The sequence below is a fragment of the Danio aesculapii genome, chromosome 3 (genome assembly GCF_903798145.1).
Source record: "Danio aesculapii chromosome 3, fDanAes4.1, whole genome shotgun sequence".
NCBI classification, from domain to species: Eukaryota; Metazoa; Chordata; class Actinopteri; order Cypriniformes; family Danionidae; genus Danio; species Danio aesculapii.
The window spans coordinates 25040070-25062851 of NC_079437.1; the positions used below are offsets into that span (position 1 = coordinate 25040070).

At 34.1% G+C, this 22782-nt stretch overlaps 1 protein-coding gene across 2 annotated transcripts in view; it reads left to right on the top strand.

Annotated features, from left to right (window-relative positions):
* The first annotated feature begins 977 nt into the window (after positions 1-977).
* tom1 (target of myb1 membrane trafficking protein) overlaps positions 978-22782 on the top strand; it is a 31912-nt gene continuing 10107 nt past the window's right edge. For both annotated transcript variants that reach the window (XM_056453478.1, XM_056453479.1), the window contains exons 1-12: positions 978-1104; positions 2928-3012; positions 5107-5185; positions 5627-5776; positions 5863-5997; positions 6352-6447; positions 9450-9566; positions 9698-9831; positions 16374-16413; positions 18210-18321; positions 18590-18638; positions 20829-20877. In XM_056453478.1, the coding sequence (XP_056309453.1) occupies positions 1053-1104; positions 2928-3012; positions 5107-5185; positions 5627-5776; positions 5863-5997; positions 6352-6447; positions 9450-9566; positions 9698-9831; positions 16374-16413; positions 18210-18321; positions 18590-18638; positions 20829-20877 (1098 nt within the window). In that variant the 5' untranslated portion in view covers positions 978-1052. The remainder of the gene's footprint in view (positions 1105-2927; positions 3013-5106; positions 5186-5626; positions 5777-5862; positions 5998-6351; positions 6448-9449; positions 9567-9697; positions 9832-16373; positions 16414-18209; positions 18322-18589; positions 18639-20828; positions 20878-22782) is intronic.

Sequence of the window (22782 nt, forward strand, 5' to 3'; positions counted from 1 at the left end):
TTGCAGCATAAAAGTTTTTTTTATATTATTATAGTCAATATTTTTTATTCTAAAAAAATCTGTGAAAGTGTTTATGTAAAATCATATATTGTTGTGATCACCGTCTTTTAGGCTAAAAGATTAAACCATTTTGAAAGATGTAAAAAAACACAGTGACTGCTAGGCAGTTTTGAGGAAAACATGACACAGCGGGGTTAGTTGTAACAGGGTGTTATAATTAAGCCACACACTGTTGGACACCAATTAAATCAACAAAATATTTTTTGAATTTTGAGTTTAATGTTAAAAACTTTTTATATTAAAATGTTTTTTAATAGAATTTTTTTATTGCTAATAATGTAAATAAATGCATTGTATAATAATGCATAATAATGCAAATAGATTCAAATGTGTTTATCCAATAAACAAATAAATAACCATACTGTGCTATGTACAAAAATTTAGCCAATTACTGAGGAAATATGGCTACAATTTAAAGTAAACTGAATTGAAATTGATTGTGTGAAATCTGTCTTTATAAGCACGTGTTAATACTAACCCTCTGTGTGTTATAACTTGCCCCACAGGTGAGGTAAATAGTAACATTTACTCCTGGCACTTTTGGCAATACTGCACAGAAACCATAGGTCCGGCGATCATAATATCAGTGCTTATTTGTAGGACAGGCTTGTGTGTTATTGGTAAAAAAAATAAAAAATAGGGTTTGTCTAACCTCATTACTTTGTTCATCATTTGGCCAAAACCAAAAAGTGTTACTTTCTACCCCGCTCTCCCTTACTAAAAATTTTAATTAACTGCAAATTTCATTTTTGAGTGAAAGAGAAAGATTAAAAGCTTGAAACTTAAATTAAAATTTGAAAAGTTGAATAATGCCTTCTGTTTTACATGTTAAAGAGATAGTACACAGCACACAGTGTGTTCTTAGAAAAGCCCTGCATTTCTCACAGTGCTACTGTCCCTTTAAGAGATGATGTAATCGCGGTTAAGTTTGTTTTAGCTCTCCAGCTGATCAACCCGAAGCCGAAACGCGGAGCAGGAGAGACACTCGGAGGATGGAGTTTTTCACAGGAAACCCCTTTTCTACTCCTGTGGGTCAACTTATAGGCAAGTAACATGCTTGATGACACCGCAGAGCAAGCGTAATGCGTTTAGGCGAGCATCATTTTAGCCCAGATCAGCAGGTGTACTGAAACCTGATTTGTCGAATACGGCTGCTTGATATTTACATCGAATGTAACATTATTATGTGTACATTAGGCGCTAGCGTATTTGCAAGACACATATGAACACGTATACATCGTATAATTAAGCATGACAGCTACGATTCAATTTAGATTGACGCTTCATTTGTGCAATCAAGGATAGGAAGGCGGGCTCAACGTCCGACCGATGCAGTAAGGATTGGCGGATCTACCTGTCAATCAAATGCTTTCTGCAAATGGTTGTACAGAAAGGCGGGATGGGAAGCTTTGTTGGAAGTTGCACGTCTTAATGTATCCTAATAACGTTTTGACCCATTTCTTTGCAGCACATATTTAGAAAAGGACTGTTTACAACCGAGAATTAAAACGGTTGTGTAACTAAATCCAGATTTTATAGCTGTTTTCACAGGAAATACACCAGCAATAGAGCTGCATTTCATTCATTTTAATGGTGCCCTCTTGTTCTGATGATCATCTGATAGTGTCATCGCAGCTAGTCTCAACTAATTTGGCTGCACAGAGCAATTAGTCGGAGAAGAACTGTTTGTTCCAGCCAAACGCTATAATTGTGCATTAGCAGCAAAATGGCCTTTGCAATGTTCAGCTCTAATCCCATATGACATTTTGCTTAGATATAGATTTTCCAAATCGGGATCTGCAAGGAGGTATTAGAAGGTCACTGGAGAAGTTTAGGGACAAGGTGCCAGCTAAAAATAAATGCATAATTATGAGATTAAGCAAATAAATCTAAATAAAACCGTAGAAAATACCTCTAGCATAGCTACATCTAGCACTAACGTTACATCTAGAAACTAAATGTTACACGTATCTGTAGTATGTTTATTCATAGTATAAACATGTAGATTTCTTCTTGCTAGTATGTGTTTGCTCTATAAAGTTATATAATATTTGTATGTAATATTTGTAATATAGTTATATAATATTTGGGGGCTGTGACACTTGCGAAATTGAACACCTCTGTTTTAGAGTAATTTACTTCTATAAAAGGCTAAATGGATAAATTAAAGGATTTTAATCCACCTCATCTATTTTAATGTTCCACACTTAAATCTTGTTAAAAGGGGTGAGTTAAAAATGACAGAACTACTTTATTTTTTGAGTGAACTGTCTCTTTAAAGGTAGTCGCCTTATGCAATGACTGAGGGATCTCGCCCTTTCATACTGTTGAAAAGCCTGTTTTCCCTGCCTAGATGCTCAGCCTTAATCACTGTAAACACTATGACATTCATGTCAAACCCATAGATCATGGCTAGTCTACATTTTTTAGCTCTGCTTTAATTTTTCAGTCTATGAATGGGATCATAAATGTTTGTAGATTCTCTAATTAAAGTAAGTCTGGACTAAATACAGCAGAAAGAAGATCTGTCATCATAGGTTTAGTGGTTCTAACTCTAGTAGTGTTGTTGTGTCTTATCAAACCACACCACTAGTGGTGAGTGAGAAAATAATGATGTAATTGTGGCCAGTTGACCAACACTGAATCAAAACTTGGCTGAAGTCCAAAATAAATTCCGTTTAGTCACCATAATCTCTGAGTTGATCTGTGGTTTTGTATTATGCTCAGTAGTACTTGACAAAAGGGAAGGATAAGTATGAGATCGAATAATGGATGTTTTAAACATTGTTTTCATCCATGACTAAATGTTTGATTATTTTATTTTAAAGTGAACCTTCGCATGTGTGTATCTCTGGTCTTTTGTTCAGAGCATGCCACCAGTTCCTCCCTCCCGTCAGAAGACTGGGGCCTCAACATGGAGATCTGTGACATTGTCAATGAAGCACAAGAAGGGTGTGTATGTTTGTTTGATGATAGATTTCTGTTTATATGGTTACGACTTATATTTGGACACCTAAATTACAGTTCAGTTATCCAATGCCATCATTTTAAGCAAAGAATTTCTATTTTGTTATTTCTATTTTGTCAGCTGAACCCATTTAACCCTAAAATATTGAACTATCCCTAATGCTAGGCTCAGACTGCATAGTGTTTCCGTCTTTTACAACAGTAACCACCATGTGAAATAATGCATAATTTTGAGTCCTTGACTACACGTTGCCCAATCCAGTGCCCACTTATTGTCTTTAACGACAAGTGTAATGTCAGAACTAGTAATTGGCTTCCTGAAATAAGAGGGTAATCATGTTCTTAAGGCATGTTTTACTGGCTGTCTTGTTGTCAGAAAAGCCCAAAATAGAAATAAACCCTAGTAGTGGACATGAAATTGCATAATTCCACCATGTTTGATTTCACGTTTGAAGTCTGTGTACCTAAAGGAATTAAACTTGTTAGTTTAAATTAAACTAGTTAGGTAACTTGTAAACTTGTTACCTGTTAAAAAGAAAGTTGTCATATATGTCAGGATATTTATGATATCGTTCATGAATAAGCACAAAGTTGAATGTTAATTAAATACCAACCCTTGCTTTTAATATTCAAATATAGCCTCAGATATAGCCATTTCCTTGGCTGTTGTGATTTTTCATACTATTAGTTTTTCATTTGCACAGGAGCACCCTGAATTTTCAGTTTAGTAGTCCTATGTCATTCATTCATTTATTCATTTTCTTTTCGGCTTTATTAATGAGGGGTCGCCACAGCGGAATGAACCACCAACTTATCCAGCATATGTTTTTCCCAGCTGATACCCTTCCACGGGGAAACACCCATACACTCTTATTCACACACATACGCACATTTAAAGTTTGCACATATTCATTGCACTGATTCACTTATCTGAACTGTACATACCCACTGCACACGGACATTTGTAAGATGTTTATCTATCTGCCACTCCTGATTATTAATAGCATCCTGTACATATATTCATTTATTGTAAATCTGTTCATAGCTAATACAACCTGTATATAATGTTCATAGCACATCCATCTGTAAATATCACCATAGTTTTTCTATAACTGCACTTTATAACTTATACCTGTATCCTGCACTTGCTGCTATTGCACTGCTGGTTAGACCGAAACTGCATTTCGTTGCCTTGTACTTGTACATGTGTAATGACAATAAAGTTGAATCTAATCTAATACACTACGGCTAATTTAGTTTATTCAATTCACCTATACCACATCTTTGGACTTGTGGGGAAAACCGGAGCACCCTGAGGAAACCAACATAAACACAGGGAGAACATACAAACTCCAAACAGGAATGCCAACTGACCCAGCCAGGGCTAAAACCAGTGACCTTCTTGCTACGAGGCGATCAGGCTACCCACTGTGCCACCGTGACACCCAGTCCTATATCAGACAAAAAAAAAAACAAGCTCCATAACGATACAAGCAAATGTTTTACAATCACAGTGTCACACTTTGCGTCGATTCTGCATAAATTCTTAGATTTTCAAAATGCATCAATATTCTCTCTTAATTGATCGATTTCTGAATCTTTCAACAATTTTTAACAGTAGATTGCACTCTAGGATAGTTCATTTGGCCTGTGAGTTGGCTTTTCTATAACGAAATTAGTGTCATCACAGTTCACTATGAAGACGTGTAATTTGCTTAAACCATTCCTTTATTATTGATTATATTAAGGTTTAGGTGGTGTTTGTAAGGAATTGAATGCAAGCAGAGTATGGCTGTCTGTAAAGCCTTGAGTGCTATCTGCTGTTAAGTTCAGAATATATTTTAAAAACCTCTCAATCCATTTCTCTATTTTGCCGCAGCTCTACGCAATACAATTTGTCTCCCTTTTGCCTTTAGTTACATTTTTTAATTGTATAAAATAGTAATAATGGCTTAATATACAGTACATCTGTGTACTGAAATAGTCTGTGTTTTTTTTTTTTTGTCTTTGCTTTGTGTTTCTAGATTGTATATTATATATGGGTATAACATAACTTTTGTTATGCTGCTCTGTTTGCAGACCTAAAGATGCAGTCAGAGCGATAAAGAAAAGGATTCTGGGAAACAGAAATTTCAAAGAGGTCATGCTGGCTTTGAGTGTAAGTTTCAAGCAAAAACACAATGTTTTTGTACAGTATTTATGTACAGCACACTCCACAATGGTGTTATCAAGACTTCCAGAGAAAGGGGAAAAATAGTGTGGGACTGATTATAGCAGCCAGAATAGAGAACAACGTCCATTTTTTGTTTACTGTCCTGCCCATAGACCCTACATAACAAACGCCTTGCATAAGCACTAATTCGTTTCTTGTAATTTGATGCAAAGATGACATAATACATACACATCAATATAAAAGTTAATATATGTTTTTTTTTTATCTAAATATTCAAGGATTTAAGATGCTGATGACTGTTAAACACATCATTACAGCCTTTTAAAAAGGGTTTATTGCAACATCTGTTTAATGCTGACTGTAAAATCGTACATTATTTTGTGAATAATATATGCACTTTTTATCCATTCTTTGGTTTTGTGGCAGGTTTTGGAGGCTTGTGTGAAGAACTGCGGACACAAATTTCACATTTACGTGTCCACCAGAGACTTTGTGGAGAATGTATTGGTCCAAACCATCCTGCCAAAAAACAACGCACCAGTGGTTCTCCAGGACAGAGTCTTGATCATGATACAGGTCCAGTGTAAACTTAGCTAGCATGATAAGTAAGCTTTTCATGTAGTTCATGTGAAGATCTGTCTCTGATCTTTCTGTCTCTACAGGCGTGGGCTGATGCCTTTCGCAGCTCTACGGATCTGACGGGTGTCGTGACCGTATATGAGGATCTTCGGAGAAGAGGAGTGGAGTTTCCCATGACAGAACTGAATGGATATTCCCCTATTCATACTCCCAACAGGGTATTACTTCTGCATATTCAAATACATGACAATATACATAAACTATTGAAGCTTTGCTTATTATTTTTGTTTCAAATGTCACTCTTTTGAATTGAAAATATAGTGTTATTTAGTTCATTCATGCAATTCTTATATGATTGACACACATTAGACACACAGATAAGAGTGAAAGTGTGGATGTTGTATATTATTATATTAAAAGTGATTGCTTCCTAAGTAGAATTAGACCTAGAAAGTGTTTTATTTCTCTATACTGCATGAATAAAATTGCTGATGGCCTTAAGTAATTATTCTGTAGACTGCTAGCATGCTAAGTTTCAGACTTATTCATTTATTAATGCTTGTCTCTTACAGACTGTTGAAAGTGTGTCTCCGGTAAAGGAAAGTCACTCCGTCACATCCTCACAACCACAGAATACAGAGACGCCTGTCACACTGTCTCCTAAACAGGTAACACACACCTGGTTTAGGGTGGGTCTGGTAACCTCTAGAGTGCTGCGCGGAAATGCTAAAGCGGTCATTACAAATGCTTGTCACAAAAACAATAAAAAGTACAAAAATAAATGACAATTAATAAATTATTTAGAAATGTAAAACAAATAATAAAAAAAAACATTTAAAATTATTTTTTAAAGTTTAAATATAAAACAAGTTATATTATAACATTCAGTGATATACAATATGTATAAAATATGTAACAATAACATAATTTTATTTATTTTAACACAATTTATTAAAATAATTATTACAAGACTGTGATGTTATGCAGAATTTGATTTAAATAAGAAAAAATAAGATATGGATATACTTATACACACACATGATTAAACTATAGTACAGCGTTTTATTAATAATTAGTATTGAAATAAATGTCAAACTTAAGTTAAACAATAAACAAGTGATAATGTAACTTGATAGAAAGCGAAAGCATCACAGAGGACCTACAGATATTTTTGGAACTTCAGAAAACAGTATATATATTTAAGCCATTTGGTTCATGAGGAGACAGAAAACCATGTTTACATTGTAGTACTAATGCCATTATTACTTACATACAGTAAACTGAATTCAAGCAGTGTACACACACACACACACACAGAGCACTGCTGACTAACAAGTCATACTCCGAGTAAAGGGTGGGTGGGGCTGAATATTTTAGGAATGAACAAAGTGTTATGGATGATGCAGTCTAAAACAATTACCAGTGATTTTGGCCTCAGAGTAACTTTGAAATAAATATCTGTATAATATTATGGTTATTAATTCATATGTACAGTATATATGCATATGAAAATTAAAACGCATAGTTATTGTTAATTTATTTACTAACATGAGCAAATGGTGAACAATATGTGTGCAGAACATTTTAATCATAGTTTAGCATTTTCTAGTGCATTATTAAAAACCCTTTGTTCAGTTTAGTTAACATGAGCTAACAATAAATAACTGCATTTACACCAACTGTCATTAACATTAATTAATATTTAATTTGTGTCCTGTATTGTAAAGTGTTTTTGAGGAATTTCCATATTACAGTTGCTGATCATTGCAAAAAATGTAAAACAACTTTAAGTCTCAGACAAACCTGCAATTATGAGTGATATAACTGAGCAATCACAACCAAGTTTTCAATAAAATTAAATTAGGGTTCAATTTGTGGTCATTAGTCAATTATATAGGATTAAATGTACATTAAATGTATTAATACATATAGAATGAATTACATGTGTGTTTTTATTGCTATACACTCAGTGTATGACTGTATATGGCTATATATACCACCATATACCACCACCTAGTGGACAACAAAACTACAAACAAATTGATGTTGAGTTGGATTACAATAGTTAATATTACTAAACAAAATATATCTAAATGAAATCACGACAAAATTCAATCCAGTAAAATAAAATATGTTGTTTTTTTTTTAACCAAGTTTGAAATAAGAATGATGCATTCTATGAGTGAGCAATTAGTATAACATTCACATATTAAATTGTCAATTTATTATCTTTAACCTGGGTTAATGCTAATTTATAAATAAAAATAATACTGTTCATGTTAGTACATAAATTAAACAACATGAAATGCTGTAGTATTACTGTGTAATTTCCATATTACAGTAATATAAAGTCAGAATTATTAGCCCCCTGTATATTTTTCCCCAATTTCTGTTTAACGGAGAGAAGATTTTTTCAACACATTTCTAAACATAATAGCTTTAGTAACTAATTTCTAATAACTGATTTATTTTATCTTTGCCATGATGACAGTAAATAAATTTTGCTAGATATTTTTCAAGACACTTCTATACAGCATAAAGTGACATTTAAAGACTTAACTAGGTTAATTAGGTTAACTAGGCAGGTTAGGGTAATTAGGCAAGTTAACAATATATAATAATGGTTTGTTCTGTAGATCGAAAAAAATAGCTTGAGGCAGCTTATAATTTTGACCTTAAAATGGTTTTTAAAAAATTTAAAACTTCTTTTATTCTGGTCAAATAATTCATAGGTCAAAATAATTCATAGGTTACATTATTCAAAGACAAAATTACAGAGAATCTTTCAAAATATTTCATCTCTTCGTGACCAATTCATCAGATGCAGATCTATCTCAGTTTTATTTTGTGTTCTAAAATACAGAATTATTGGAATGGAATTTTTGAAGTGCTTTCTGAGATGTTGAAGTTGCAATTATGACCGGATCCTATGGTTTTAATTCTGGTATTCTCTGAACAAACGCAATTGTTGTCATACACAACACAAATTGCTCTCATACTGTTTAACTACTGCCAAGAAGTTACTGCTACTGTTTTGGAAGAAAAAGGAGTACCCTGCATGTAAACAGTGGTTTGGAGAAATTACCTCTGTTACATTTGGAGAGAATTAGATACTATTTGAACAGAAAATTCAAACAATTAGACAAAATTTGAACCTTTTATCTGTTATGTTGAAAAAACTTATAATAATGCATAATTTCTGTATTGTTTTAATATGCTTTGTCATTATGCTCTGTTGTTTAAATAGGTCTTTGTTAACTAGTTACTTTTTTTGAAAATGGCTTGTTATGTTGGTGGGATTTTTATTTATTAATATGATTTTTATATTGTTTTTCCTTTTTTTTTTTCTTTACTTTGCCTATGTTATATGTGGATGAAATATGTAAAACAGAGAATCCTTTTCTTTCAGAATCTGTCTTCAATAAAAACTTATTTGACAAAATATATGTGTAAACACACAAACATACATACATTATATACAAATACAGAAGTGGCCAATCAGAATGAATTATTACAGTAACATATTGGAAATCATCCATTCCATATCATTATTTTTTATCTTAAATCTGGATTAATGGTAATTTTATAAAAAAATAAGAAAAAAATTCATGATTTGTTTTATTTTCCGTACTACTTAACCCAGCTTATTTTAAGTGTGTTTGTGTTTCAGATGAAGACGATGAAGGCTGAGCTGGAGGTGGTGCGCAATAATCTCTCAGTGATGTCAGATATGATGAATCAGATGGAGCCCGTGACTTTTGAGCCGTCCGACACAGAGCTGTTACAGGTTGGAGAAACAGACACAAAGACTTTTTTTTTTTCTTTTACCAGCATAAATGAAGTGATCTTTCAGCTGTGATTTTGGCATGTAAACGTGAAGTGCAGTTGTCTTTTTCTGTTCTCTGTACTGGTCAGTAGCAGCTCTACTCCATGACCAAGGACATGCAGAGCCGAATGGTGGAGCTCATTCCCACACTGACTGATGAGAAGCTCACAGAACAGTTACTCAACGCCAATGATGACATCAACACCACGTTCGCACAGTATCACAGGTTAGAAGCGGATATGTGGCATGACATATGAACGGCTCATGAAGAAGTCATCCTTTCAGTTTATTCACATAGAGACGAGGAGTCCTTCAAAAGATCTTTTTAGATTAAAATTCATGATGATACAAATAATTTTTGGTAAGCAGTAATGATAATAACAATAATAATGAATTTTATTTGTAATGCACTTTTCTTAGACTCAAAGCGCTACAAGGCAAAATACCAACAATAGTAGAAATAGCATGACAATAAAAAAAATGCAACAAAACAATAAAAATATGAACCATAAGATAGATTAAAAGTTAACAAAAATGATCATCCTATGTTAAAAGCAATGCTAAAAAGGTGAGTCTTAAAGAAGTTTTATAAAACAGTCCAGAGAGGCAGCATTCCTAATGCTGATGGGTAGGGCATTCCACAGCTTAGGCGCACTGTATGAGAAAGCCCTACCACCCATGGTCTTGAGTTTACATTGTGGCTAATGCAGGGTAAGTCATGATGAAGACTGCAGGCTGGAGTGGCGAGAGTCAGCAGATCACAAATGTATCCAGGTTCTAGCCCATGCTCTGCTTCAAATCAAGATCTAAATATCAATTTGTGACTTAATAGGAAGCCAGTGTAGTTGTTGAAGTACGGGAGTTAGATGGTGGCATGATGATGATGGGAGTAGGCATGGGACGATAACCATTTTCAAGGTATACTGCGGTTTGGAAAAGTCCAGGTTTTAAAACCGCCAAAATTTTCTGTAATATCATTCTTAAGGTATGTGTAAGATTTTTTTTAAGATTTACAAATTTTTGTTTGTTTTTTAGGACAACAGTATCTAGAGGCACAAAAAATATCCAACGATGCCATTTTAAATTGTAAAGAAATCTGTGTTTTTGAAAATAATGAAGACAGCAGAAGTCAATGATTCATTTGAGTTATTTAGCCTGACATGTTTACTGCTCCAAAATATTTTGAATCTTTAAAAAAATAAAATCTATTGTTTTCAAAGGGGAAAAAGTATAAATTTTTTACCCAGACCTTTAAAAAGAATATATTATAGAGCAGTGAGCACAATACCGTGAAACCGTGATATTTTTATCCAAGGTTATCATACCATCAGAATCTTATATCGGCCCATGCCTAGATGTGATTATTGTGAGTGAGTAAGTTATAACAAGTTATTTGTGTTTGGATATTTATTGCATATTTACATTGTTGACAGGCAGGTAGAACAGTCTATTTTAATATTCAGATTGAAGATTTTGATTGAACAACAATCTAATTAAGTTCTACACCTTCTACAGGCAATAGAAATATATTTAGACCGCTTAATTTAAAGGTCATGTGAATTGATTTGAAATTTGCTGTTTTGTTTGATATTTGACAATGTCAGCTGAAACATGAAGACACTGTGAGACATAGAGTAGCCCTTTCAAGAAACAGACAGTTGTGGTTCATTTATTTACTCCTTTATATACTCCGAGTCCTTGAGCTCAAGTGCATCAGACTCATGACTTCCACAGTCTATAGCAGGGGTCACCAATCTCGGTCCTGGAGGGCCGGTGTCCCTCCAGGATTTAGCTCCAATTTGCCTCAACACACCTGCCTGGATTTTTCTAGTATACCTAGGAAGACCTTGATTAGCTTGTTCAGGTGTGTGATTAGGGTTGGAGCCAAAATCTGCAGGACACCGGCCCTCCAGGAACAAGTTTGGTGATCACTGGTCACTATAGTAACAATACTTAGTCTTACTTTGGCTTATGATGATATCAAGTCCCTTTTATCACAATATAAAATATTATCATGTTTTTGACCTGAAACTGTCAGCCTTTTACTTTGAACATTTACATTCAATAAAGCAATACATGTTTTTTTTGTTGTTTTGTTTTTTTGCTATGCCTGTTAAGAGTAAACTCATCAGTAAATGTTAATGAATTAAAATCAACAATGTGAAAAAGCCAGATTTATTATTTACTGTGTTAATATTGGTTTTGAAAAATACAACTGTATTATGTTAGTTAACTCTGTTTAATAAAACAATTATGACTTGTAATCAGATGACGACTATGATTTTGACGCATCAATAGACATTAAGAAATTAGCATAATCTAATAATAAAAACAGTATTAATGAATATTATGAATAAAATTATTAGTAAATGCTTTTGTAGTTTTCAGTTTTAAAGTTTTCAGTAACTTAGTTAAATTAACTGTTGTTAACTATTGGAGCCTCATTGCATAGTGTTAACAAGCAATAGTCCTATAAATAATCACAGAATTTTCAATCAATATTTCAGCATGTAGTAGGGCTGCACGATATTGGAAAAATCTGATATTCATTCATTTATTTTATTTTCGGCTTAGTCCCTTTATTAATCAGGGGTCGCCACAGCGGAACCACCAACTTATCAAGTAAATGTTTTATGCAGTGGATAAAACTGCTGCAGCTGCAACCCATCACTGGGAAACACCCATACACTCTCACATTCACACATATACACTATGAACAATTTAGCTTACCCAATTCACCTGTACCGCATGTCTTTGGACTGTGGGGGAAACCGGAGCACCCGGAGGAAACCCACACGAACACAGGGAGGTCATGCAATCTCCACACAGAAATGCCAACTGACTCAGCTGGGGCTCGAACCCCGACCTTCTTGCTATAAGGCGATTGTGCTACCCACTGCACCACCGTGACGCCACAATCTGATATTGTGATATATTTTTTTTCTGCGATTTAATATTGTATGAATACCGTTTCACAAGATATTTTGAATAGCTTTATTTGATGATTTTCTGGGTAGTCTAACAGTATTCAGTTACAGAAATGATCATCTCAATGCAAACAATGCTTTACTTTTATACCAAAACAACGTTTCAGATGACTGTTTTAGAGCCTATAGCTAATCTGGCAGATTCTGGAGTGCATTAGAGGTCTAAACAAAATTATAAATGATCTTAAATAAAACAAATACATTTATAGATGGCATAAGTATAGAATTCCACTCTCCTGGGAAATGGAGGCAACTTGTTTGTGAGCACAATTAAGTGCACGCAGCATGCCACATCATCTGATAGTTGAAAGAAAATAATTCCAAAAGGCAACTGACTGTGTAAAGCCACGTAAAACAAAACAAAAATACGATGTATATGCAGAGTTCAGTGACTAATCAGCCAGAATGACATGATTGCGACCAGCGAGACCTAGCTGTCACTCAATTGGCCACGCCCTTAATGATGCAGACTTAATATAACTTAATAAAAACTAAACGAATGAGTTATAAAAAAAATCACCTCCCCATCACAGTTGTCATAAAGGGTAATATTAGCTATATGAATCAAATCGTTCTTTGTACCGAGCTGTAAACATGTTTATCAGCTGTAAAATTGGCCAATTTACTATTGCAGTCAGTAAACATCTGGACTTCCTGGAGCCAGCCCCCAAAGGAGAGTCAATGAATTGCAGTTTCAGTTACTTCCGTATTGGCTTCACGAGGGAGAGCTAGAGGTTGCCGTTTGTTCCAAACACAAAGTTCAAGAAACTCCTCCCAGTAATCTCCAGTTTACATTTTATACTGCCACCATGTGGACAAGGGATTGTTACACGTTAAACAAACTAAATGTTTTCAGTATGTTTACCTCAAACTATTTAAATTATTTTTATTGAAACAAACCCTAATTAAAATTGTAGGAAAACAAAATACTACAAAATTTAATGTTCTTCGAGTTTCACGCTTGTTAATGTTTTTGACATTAAAGTACAAGTACTGTGTATACATGCATAACAACAATCATGTTTAACTCTCATCCGAAGCCTCTTGGTGAAAAGGTCTGATGTTAAGAGGCACAGCTCGTTAGTAAATTACTAATATTGTGACTGGAAAGGTCACTGCGGTACAATGATTCTGAAACTTGCACATTCAGTACATCTTCCGGTAGATCGGTCTGCTGACTACTGTCTTTCAACAGAATTCTTCTTTATGCAATCTCTCTAATATACTCATGTTTATAGCCTCGTTTACACAATAGTCTGCAGTCATATTTAGGGAAGTAATCCTCCAAAATAATCTGTGAAGTATTAAAATAAAGCATGCTCTCTTCCTTCTGATACTGAGATTCTCCAAAGACTCAAACAAGCTGACGAATATGTTCAAGCTAAATTTCTTCACTCTTAATATTAAGCAATTAGTCGATTTAATATTATCAATAAACCAATACATTTTATGTGTGCACGTGGCTGTCACAGCACAATAGACTAATGATTGTGAATGGAATGGAAAACCTGTATAAAGGCTGCATTAATATTGCAATGATTATGGTTGCTTGAGAAATCCAACATGCTGTTCTACTACATAAACTTTATTCTTCCATCTTCTTCTTCCTCTTTGACTATTTTAAGAACGTATCTCCTCCTAGATCGTTCATACTACAACCACCAAACTAACTCCAAACCTCCAAACTGGTCTGACTTGGGTTGCTATATTTTCTCCCAGCTGATCCGGCTTAACCCGGAAACCCGGAACCCGGAAAGTTCAGAAAAGTCCTTTTGACTTAACATGGGACCAAACTTTATGACCTCATAACTTTGCACCAGACTGTCATACAGATTTAAGGTTACGCTCATTTAACTCAGACTACCAATCTGCCAATCACTGATGACCTTTCGACTTACTAGCCACACCCTAGCAACCACTTACGGCACCCTAGCAACCGTCCCATAGACTTCCATTGTCATTTTACAAAAGTCATTTGTCCAGTTTTTTACAATGTAAATGACTTTACATTGGGCATACTAACAAAATATCAATTCATGCTAACAATATAATAATCCATACTAGAAACGTACTAATTATATTAGAATTATGCTAATTCATATTAAATTCATGCTAACAACATGCTAATTTATACTAAAAACATGCTAATTTATGTTTGCAACTACTCAGAACAACTTAGCAACTGCCTAGAAACACCGTAGCAACCACCTAGCAACACCTTAGTAACCGCCTAGCAACACCTTAGCAACCACCTTGCTACGTCTTAGCAACCACACAGAACACTAGCAACGACCTATCAATGCCTTAGCAACTACTCAGAACACCCTAGCAACCGCATAGCAACAGCTTGCAACTGCATAGCAACACCTTAGCAACCACCTGGCAATACCTTAACAACTACCTGGGACACCCTAGCAACATCTAAGCAACCACTCAAAACACCTTAGCAACCACCTAGCAACCACTCAGAACACCCTAGCAACCACTTAGCAAAACCCTTGCAACCACTCAAAACCCCCTATTAACTGCCTAACTAGAAACATGCTAAGCTATAAGTAGTTATGACTGTTGCAAACTTCTTAAAAACTACTTCAATAATTTAAACTTTAAAGCTACCTTAAACTCTCAGACGAGGCCTTCTCAAGCCACCATAAAAACATAACTTTTCTAGTTTATTGATGATTTAGTTTGTTTATTGGCCTTCGAGATGTAGTGAGCCACGTTCATGTTTATGCAGTATTGGTTTTTGTAACGCTGCGGTTTCATTTTGAGTGTTTTAAAATCATAATATGTGGTTTTGTTTTGTTGTCAGCATTACTTGGCATCAGCAACCACTAAGAGCAAGGTATATCAGTGTTAGTATTCAGAAGTGTTAACTGTCCATAAACCAAAAGTGTCAGAAAACATAACCATATAAGAAAAAATGTGTATGCCCTGCTCTGCTGACAATGTTTGCTTAGTCATTTCATCTCACGCTGCAAATTAACTTCCTGTTCAGATGTTATTTTTTTTTATCCTCGACAGACACAAAGATATCTAAACAGGAACCCTTGGTTTTAAGACATTTTTTGCGGTTCAGACCTTTCACAAATTAAAAACTGCCATCAAGAAGAAATAAATGTTGTGGTCATAAAATGTGTCAGAATGAACCTAAAAGACTTATTTTTGATCATACAGACAGAAATTGACACTCAAAACCATAATAGGTATTTATCATATATATTGAGTTGGGCTATGGTAGGGAGTGAGTTTTGAGCATGTCATGATTTTGCCAAGTACGATGCGATCCTGGATTAACATCCATGTTGGTCCTGGAACATAATTTTTTTTTTAAAAATGTAATCCATACCACTAAACCCAACCATAACTGTAAATTATTCCCAAAATTAGAGGGGAATAACAGTTGGATACAATCATGTAGAAGCCCATAGACCGAACCGTAAGCCTAAACTGAACTTAAATGGTAAACGTATCCCTTAATTCTGATTGGCTGATTGGAATGTTGTTCTTGGTGAAATCAGATTGGCAGAGTTTTAGCTATAAATATCTCTTGTAATAATTTTTATTATAACATTTGTATTATAAATTATTAATACTGTTTATTGAATTATTAAAATATCTGTTTTAATCATTTGTATTTATTTAATTTTTTATATATACTGTACATGTTGGAGTTATTTTACATGTAATTTAAACCTTTTTATTAAAAATGACTGGAAAATCCCTGAAAAGTCATTTTAGTTAGTGGTTTCATCAGTGTTACTGATTTCCTCTTTTTCAGATTCGAGAGACATCTCAGCAGACAGAGCAGTGCACAGCCTGTAAGTCATGCATTTGATATCATCCCTTGTGTGCTTTTGGGGACATTTTTGTCCACTCTAAGGGCTTTCATCTCTCTGAATTTGATTCTTAATTTGGCCACAACTTTCTTTGTGTTACAGCAGATGAAGTGATTTTTGATGATTATTTTGGCATACAGTTGAAGTCAGAATTACTAGCCCCCCTGAATTACTAGCCCCCCTGTTAATTTTTTTTCCCCAATTTCGAAGAGATTTCTTCAACTCCTTTATAAACATAATAGTTTTAATAACTCATTTCTAATAACTGATTTATTTTATCTTTGCCATGATTACAGTAAATAATATTTTACTAGATATTTTTCAAGACACTTTTATACAGCTTAAAGTGACATTTAAAGGCTTAACTAGGTTAATTAGGTCAACTAGGCAGGCTAGGGTAATTAGGCAAGTTATTGTATAATGATGGTTTGTTCTGTAGACTATAAAAAATACAGCTTAAAGAGGCTAATAATTTTGACCTTTAAAGGTTTTTAAAATCTAATCTTAATAAAACAAATAAGACTTTCTCCTGAAGAAAAAATATTATCAGACATACTGTGAAAATTTCCTTGCTCTGTTAAACATCATTTGGGAAATATTTAAAAAGACAGAAAATTCAAAGGGGGGCTAATAATTCTGACTTCAACTGTATATTTATAAAATACACAACTATTAACTTAAATGCTTGTATTTGTTGTATTTGCACCAGCTCTGCGATGCACATCCACAGCTTTATGAATTGGGTTCAATTAGGCTGTCCAGTCTCTGTGTTCAGTCCGTTACTACCATGGTTGAAACCCAGGCAGTCAGGCAGTGTAATACAGAGAGGGGACCCAAAGCGCATCAAATGATCGGTAATTAAAAGAGAAAATAAGAAAAATAGAATAAATATCTATATTTTTATATTAGACACACATCTGATGCTTGTATTTGCACAAGCTCCACGTCCACAACTTCATCCATTGGGTTAAATTAGGCTTTACAGTCTCTGTGTTCAGTCCTTTACTTCCACTGTATCTGTTTAGCTGAGGGAACGGAACCAACCCTGTGATGTCAGACACAGCAATATTCCAATATGGCAGCGCCCTAGATCTAAAAGCTATAGTAAGACATGCCGTTTTCTTCTAAATGGTTACATTAATCAAGTTTGTTTAATATATTTTCATTAAACTGGAATCCAATGTACAAAATAATGTAAACTTGACTTAGTGCTTCATTTCCCCTTTAAAGCCTATTGACTTCCATTTATAATGACATTTTTTGAATGCAAAGCCATGACCCCATATAACCATGCATTCTTTATTGTTGGTAGCTTTCCTGATTGGAAGAGGTACAATTTACTTTCTTAATTTTTATTTATTACATTTAGTGTGTGTGAGAGAATTTTGGGGACTTATCTTGATATGTCTGAAAAAATCTAAATAAGTACCTCAACTCCCAGAACATATTAAACATAGTAAGTGCATTTATGCATGCACACTGTGATTGGCTGTTATACTCATTAGAACTTCATGTAAAAGCCAACAGATGATCCACAGTAAAGATTACAAATTTTAATGAACAGGGAAAACCACCAACAATAAAGAATGCATGATTATATGGCATCCTGGCTTTAAATGGCTTTATATATGGCAATAAAAATGTCATTATAATGGAAGTCAATGGAGCAAAAACAGCCACTATAACGTAAGAAAAGGGTAGTAATTTGACCAATACACAAGGGTTAAACACACTGCTATAATGATTTGATTTATTCGCAATTCTTCATTATCTTTCAGAATGTACCTAGCACAAATCTCACAGACTTGGATTCTTCCAACCAGTTAAAGGCAGCAAATGGTGCTCATCAATCAGCAGTCAACACACTCTCCAATCAGATGTCAGGATTGAGTAAGTTTTGAGTTGAAATTTTTTTTAATCATTTATGCTAGTGAAGAAGTCGCCATCACAGTTTAGCAAACTTCCCTTATGATTCATGCGAGACAACTGCGAATTTGCAAATGAGTACATCAATCTAGAGTTCAGAAAATAAAAACGATGGATACGAGGATTGATGTTTAGTTTCACATATATAATATGACCAAATGTTGCTCTTTAACACTCTTTCACAATTACTCTGTACAACCTTCACATTTGTTAATGCGTCACTTTGTTGCAGGTACTAAAGGAGATGACCTAAATTTTAAAAGCAGCTCATTACTAAAAAGGTAAGAATTAAAGAATCAATTGAATTGTATCAAATTGCATGAAAAACTGGAGTGCAAAATATAAACTTGTTTAGCTTATTTTTTTAAAGTCATTAAATGATTGTTCACATGGTGATTATCTGTTCTGCTAACAATAAAGATGCAGTTTTAAAATGTATGAATTTAAAAATAACAGCTCGCATAGCAACTGCAACAATTAGAGATATTAATTCTAGTAATATTATAGTAAGTCTAATAAAGCCTTCATAAAACGTGCTGAAGTCCTAAGTAATATTCAGTTTATTCTTTAAAATGGTCATAATATACCTCATTGTGTACACCCTATGAATTTTTATTTAAAGTTTGAAAATGAAATGTCTCAAATACGCTTATATTCTTTTGACTAGAAATAGTGTGATAAGTAGATGCATTCTGGTATAAGCTGTGTTGTTTTGCAGTGCAAATGTCTAAAATATTATAAATCTACTTTTTATTTTAAGCAAAAATGACATGGGAAGTCCTGTTTTCTGTGAAACTGATCAAAATGAAGCTTTTATGATCAAAACAAACTTAAACTTAAAATTATTATTGAGACAGATGGCCTCATATTTTAGATCTTTGTACTTGTTTCAAGAAAAACCTGCATAATTATAATTTCTCCAGACAAGAAACTCGACCTAATTTCTGCATTTTATATCTCAAGGAATTCCTCCCGGTGCTCCGGTTTCCCCAACAGTCCAAAGACATGCGCTATAGGTGAATTGAATAAGCTAAATTGGCCTGGTATATGTAGTGTATATGTGCCAATGAGTGTGTATGGATGTTTCCCAGTACTGGGTTGCAGCTGGAAGGGCATCCACTGTGTAAAATACATGCTGGACAAGTACACCGCTGTGGCGACCCCTGATGAATAATGGGACTAAGGTGAAGGAAAATGAAAGTTTTAGCATGTTCTGGTTTTCTTGTACAGAACAACAAAACACCAGGGAAGATATTCATGTTATGCAATTAAAGGAAGAGCTATCCCAATATGTAAAATTCCTCACCGTTTACTCACACTCAAGTGGTTCTAAACATTTCTTTCGTCTTCAACACAAAACAAGATGCACTGATGATTTTTGGAATAAAGCATTCATTAACATCCATGTTGGGGAAAGTTACTTTTGGGGAAAGTAATGCATTACAATATTGAGTTACTCCTCAAAAAAGTAACTGTGTTACTTAGTTACTTTTTAAAGTAAGTAATGCATTACGTTACTTTTGAGTTATATTTGATTTGCTTTTTATTACCTGGCTGAGGCTTGATCTCATTCAGAACTTTTTTTAATAGAGGAGCTCTGTAATCAACAACGCACCAAATAACCTACACCAACCACATTCAAAATATATTTTATTTAGGATCATTTTGATGGGGAACTTTCTGACCCCAGAGTTATACATGCCATATATACAGATTATTGAAAGTTTAAAGCAATGTTTGCTACTTTTGTACTATTTGACTTCAGTAAAATCACTGTCCATTTAGACAATCCCTATTTCTTCGACGCGTTCAAAATAATGAACACATTCTCTTATTGACTGTGTGATTATTTGTGACTGCTTTCATTTTAATTCAGAAATAATTTTTTTTAAAGCTAATTAATTAAACTAAAATTAAAAAAGTAACTCTCGTTATATTTTCAAAAAAGTAACTTAAATATTATTCTTTACTTTTTTAAAGTAATGCGTTACTTTACTCGTTACTTAAAGTTATATTATTACGTAACTTACGTTACTTGTAATGCTTTACCCTCAACACTGGCAGGAACTAAAACTGTTTTTGAAACAAGTGAAGTAAAAGATGACCGTTTTCATTTTTGGGTGCACTGTCCCTTTAAATTCCATGACTAATGCTTTCCACTTTAAAAAGTGGAGAAGTGAATTATAACAACAGAAACCCTGAGAAATACGGAGGATTAGCCATTCAGAATGCACCAAACCATAAAGCAAATGAGCATTTTAAGTGGCTGACATGAAATCTGAAGTATGTGCTCATAATAAACAAGACATTATTGGGTGCTGGTGGTGATACTAATGTTATTGTCAGTTATAGTTCTCATTCTCAGTGTGAACCAGTGTGCAACTCCCAAGTGTGAGGAACATTAATTCTTGCGTTTGCAAATGGCACTAAAAGCAAAGTGGAAAAATGTTGTTTGTATGTTTCATTGACAGTCCGGAACGCTCTGCAGCTCTGGCCACACCTGGACGAGACACTGGACTGGTAAGAGTCTCTGAATTACACCACAATCAGAAAGAATGTTATGAAATGAAGAGTTTAAATAGCATATCTTTGTATTATAAGAGATCGTCAGATCAACCGATTACTGTCCCTTTTGAGATGTTGATGTTTTTTTCCTCACGCAGAAAATGAAAGGGGTTTTTTCTATGAGTATGTCATTCTTGATGATTCATAAAATGCAACAGCTCATTTACAGTACTGCCGTGCTCCTTCCTCATTGTACACCTGTTTTGTAAGCCTCTGAAGAAATAAACTTCAAGCAGTACTTCATCTGATTAAAATGTATCTTTCATTTTAGTTTAATATTATTTGTTTTATTTTTGTCAACAGGGATCAACAACAAGATTTATTTTATTTTATTTTTTACAAGTTTCTGTGCAGATATAGTAAAAAAGAAAGTCTACAAATTTTGTCTGGCCCTGCTCATAACTAATACTGATGTGCACAAACAAGTGAGAATAGCCTAGTACAGTATGTAACACAATGAATAAACACTAAATTTGTGTAAAAATGTGCGGATAAATATACAGTTGAAGATTAAATTAATTAAAAAATGCTAATAACAATATTTTTAGCCCCTTAAGATTTTTTTATTAGCTACAGAACAAACCACTGTTGTCCAATGACTTGCCTAATTGACCCTTTGCAAACCCCACCAGCACTTTTCTTTGTCTTACAAGCTTTCAGGGTTCTCCATGGCACTCCCCTATCAACTTGTGCATTTCTCAGGAAAATAGTGAATCATTTTTGGAAAAATGACATGGCCTACTCAATCAGAAGCAGACATAAAGACGTGAAAATATCCTGAAAAGCAACTCAAATGAAAACCTGAATATCCTGTAATCCAAACTCTAAATGAAAACAAAACAAAGTGAAACAAGATTGAAGCTGTAGTCTACAAGTACAGTGATGAGAAGGTCAGATCGTTTGAATATAATTAAAATGTCATATATTGATTCCCTAATATAATTCACAAAAACAAGCGAACAGTGGCATCTCGACCAAGACAAAACTATAGTGATTCTATGAAATAATAAGAGACAGTAAAGATTCATTCATTGATAATGTGGGTCTCCAGGCTATATACTGTTTAAGTTAGCTCACCTTCCCTGTCATGTTCTCAGTATAGTTCACACTGGTGATTTTCACTGGTGAAGTCACATAAACTAGAGTTTAGAGGGCTGTGCTGGTGTGACAGAAAATATTAGTCTTGAGTCCTTGCATTTCGAGATGTTTATGTCAGCACCATTATTTGATCGGTGATAGTGATCCGTCCACACAATTGTATCCATTTCCTACACTTCTCCAGATTTTAAGATAGTATTCTGTCCAGCCTTTTATCAGTTGTCTGTGTTGCAAGTCCCATATGAGCATATTTTTAAAAACCTTTTTCATGCTAATCGCCAGTTTTACTCTATTGCAACGGACAATATGGCGGACAGTGATGGCGGCACAGAATATCAGTATTGTTATTGGCTGGATCACCTGTCAATTAAACTGCTGCAAAGGGTCAATTAACATTAGGAGCCTAGTTAACCTAATTACGTTAAGCCTTTAAATTGCACTTTAAGTTGAATACTAGTTTCTTGCAATACAGTTAGTAAAATATTATGTGCTTTCATCATGGCAAAGACAAAAGAAATTAGTTATTAAAACTGGGTTTACTAATAATTAACTAATACAAAAGGATTAAATTTCATAGGAAGCTGTAAACACTATAGAAAAAGACTCAACATATGGTTAAAATGCTACAGCCTTGGGGAAAATGCATGAGCTTTAATTTGTGTTATTTTAACATGTTTTTAATAAAGGCCTACTCTCTTCAGATACAATAAAACTAAAATACGTTCATTATAACGTGGGCTTTAAGGGTTAGTTCACCCAAAA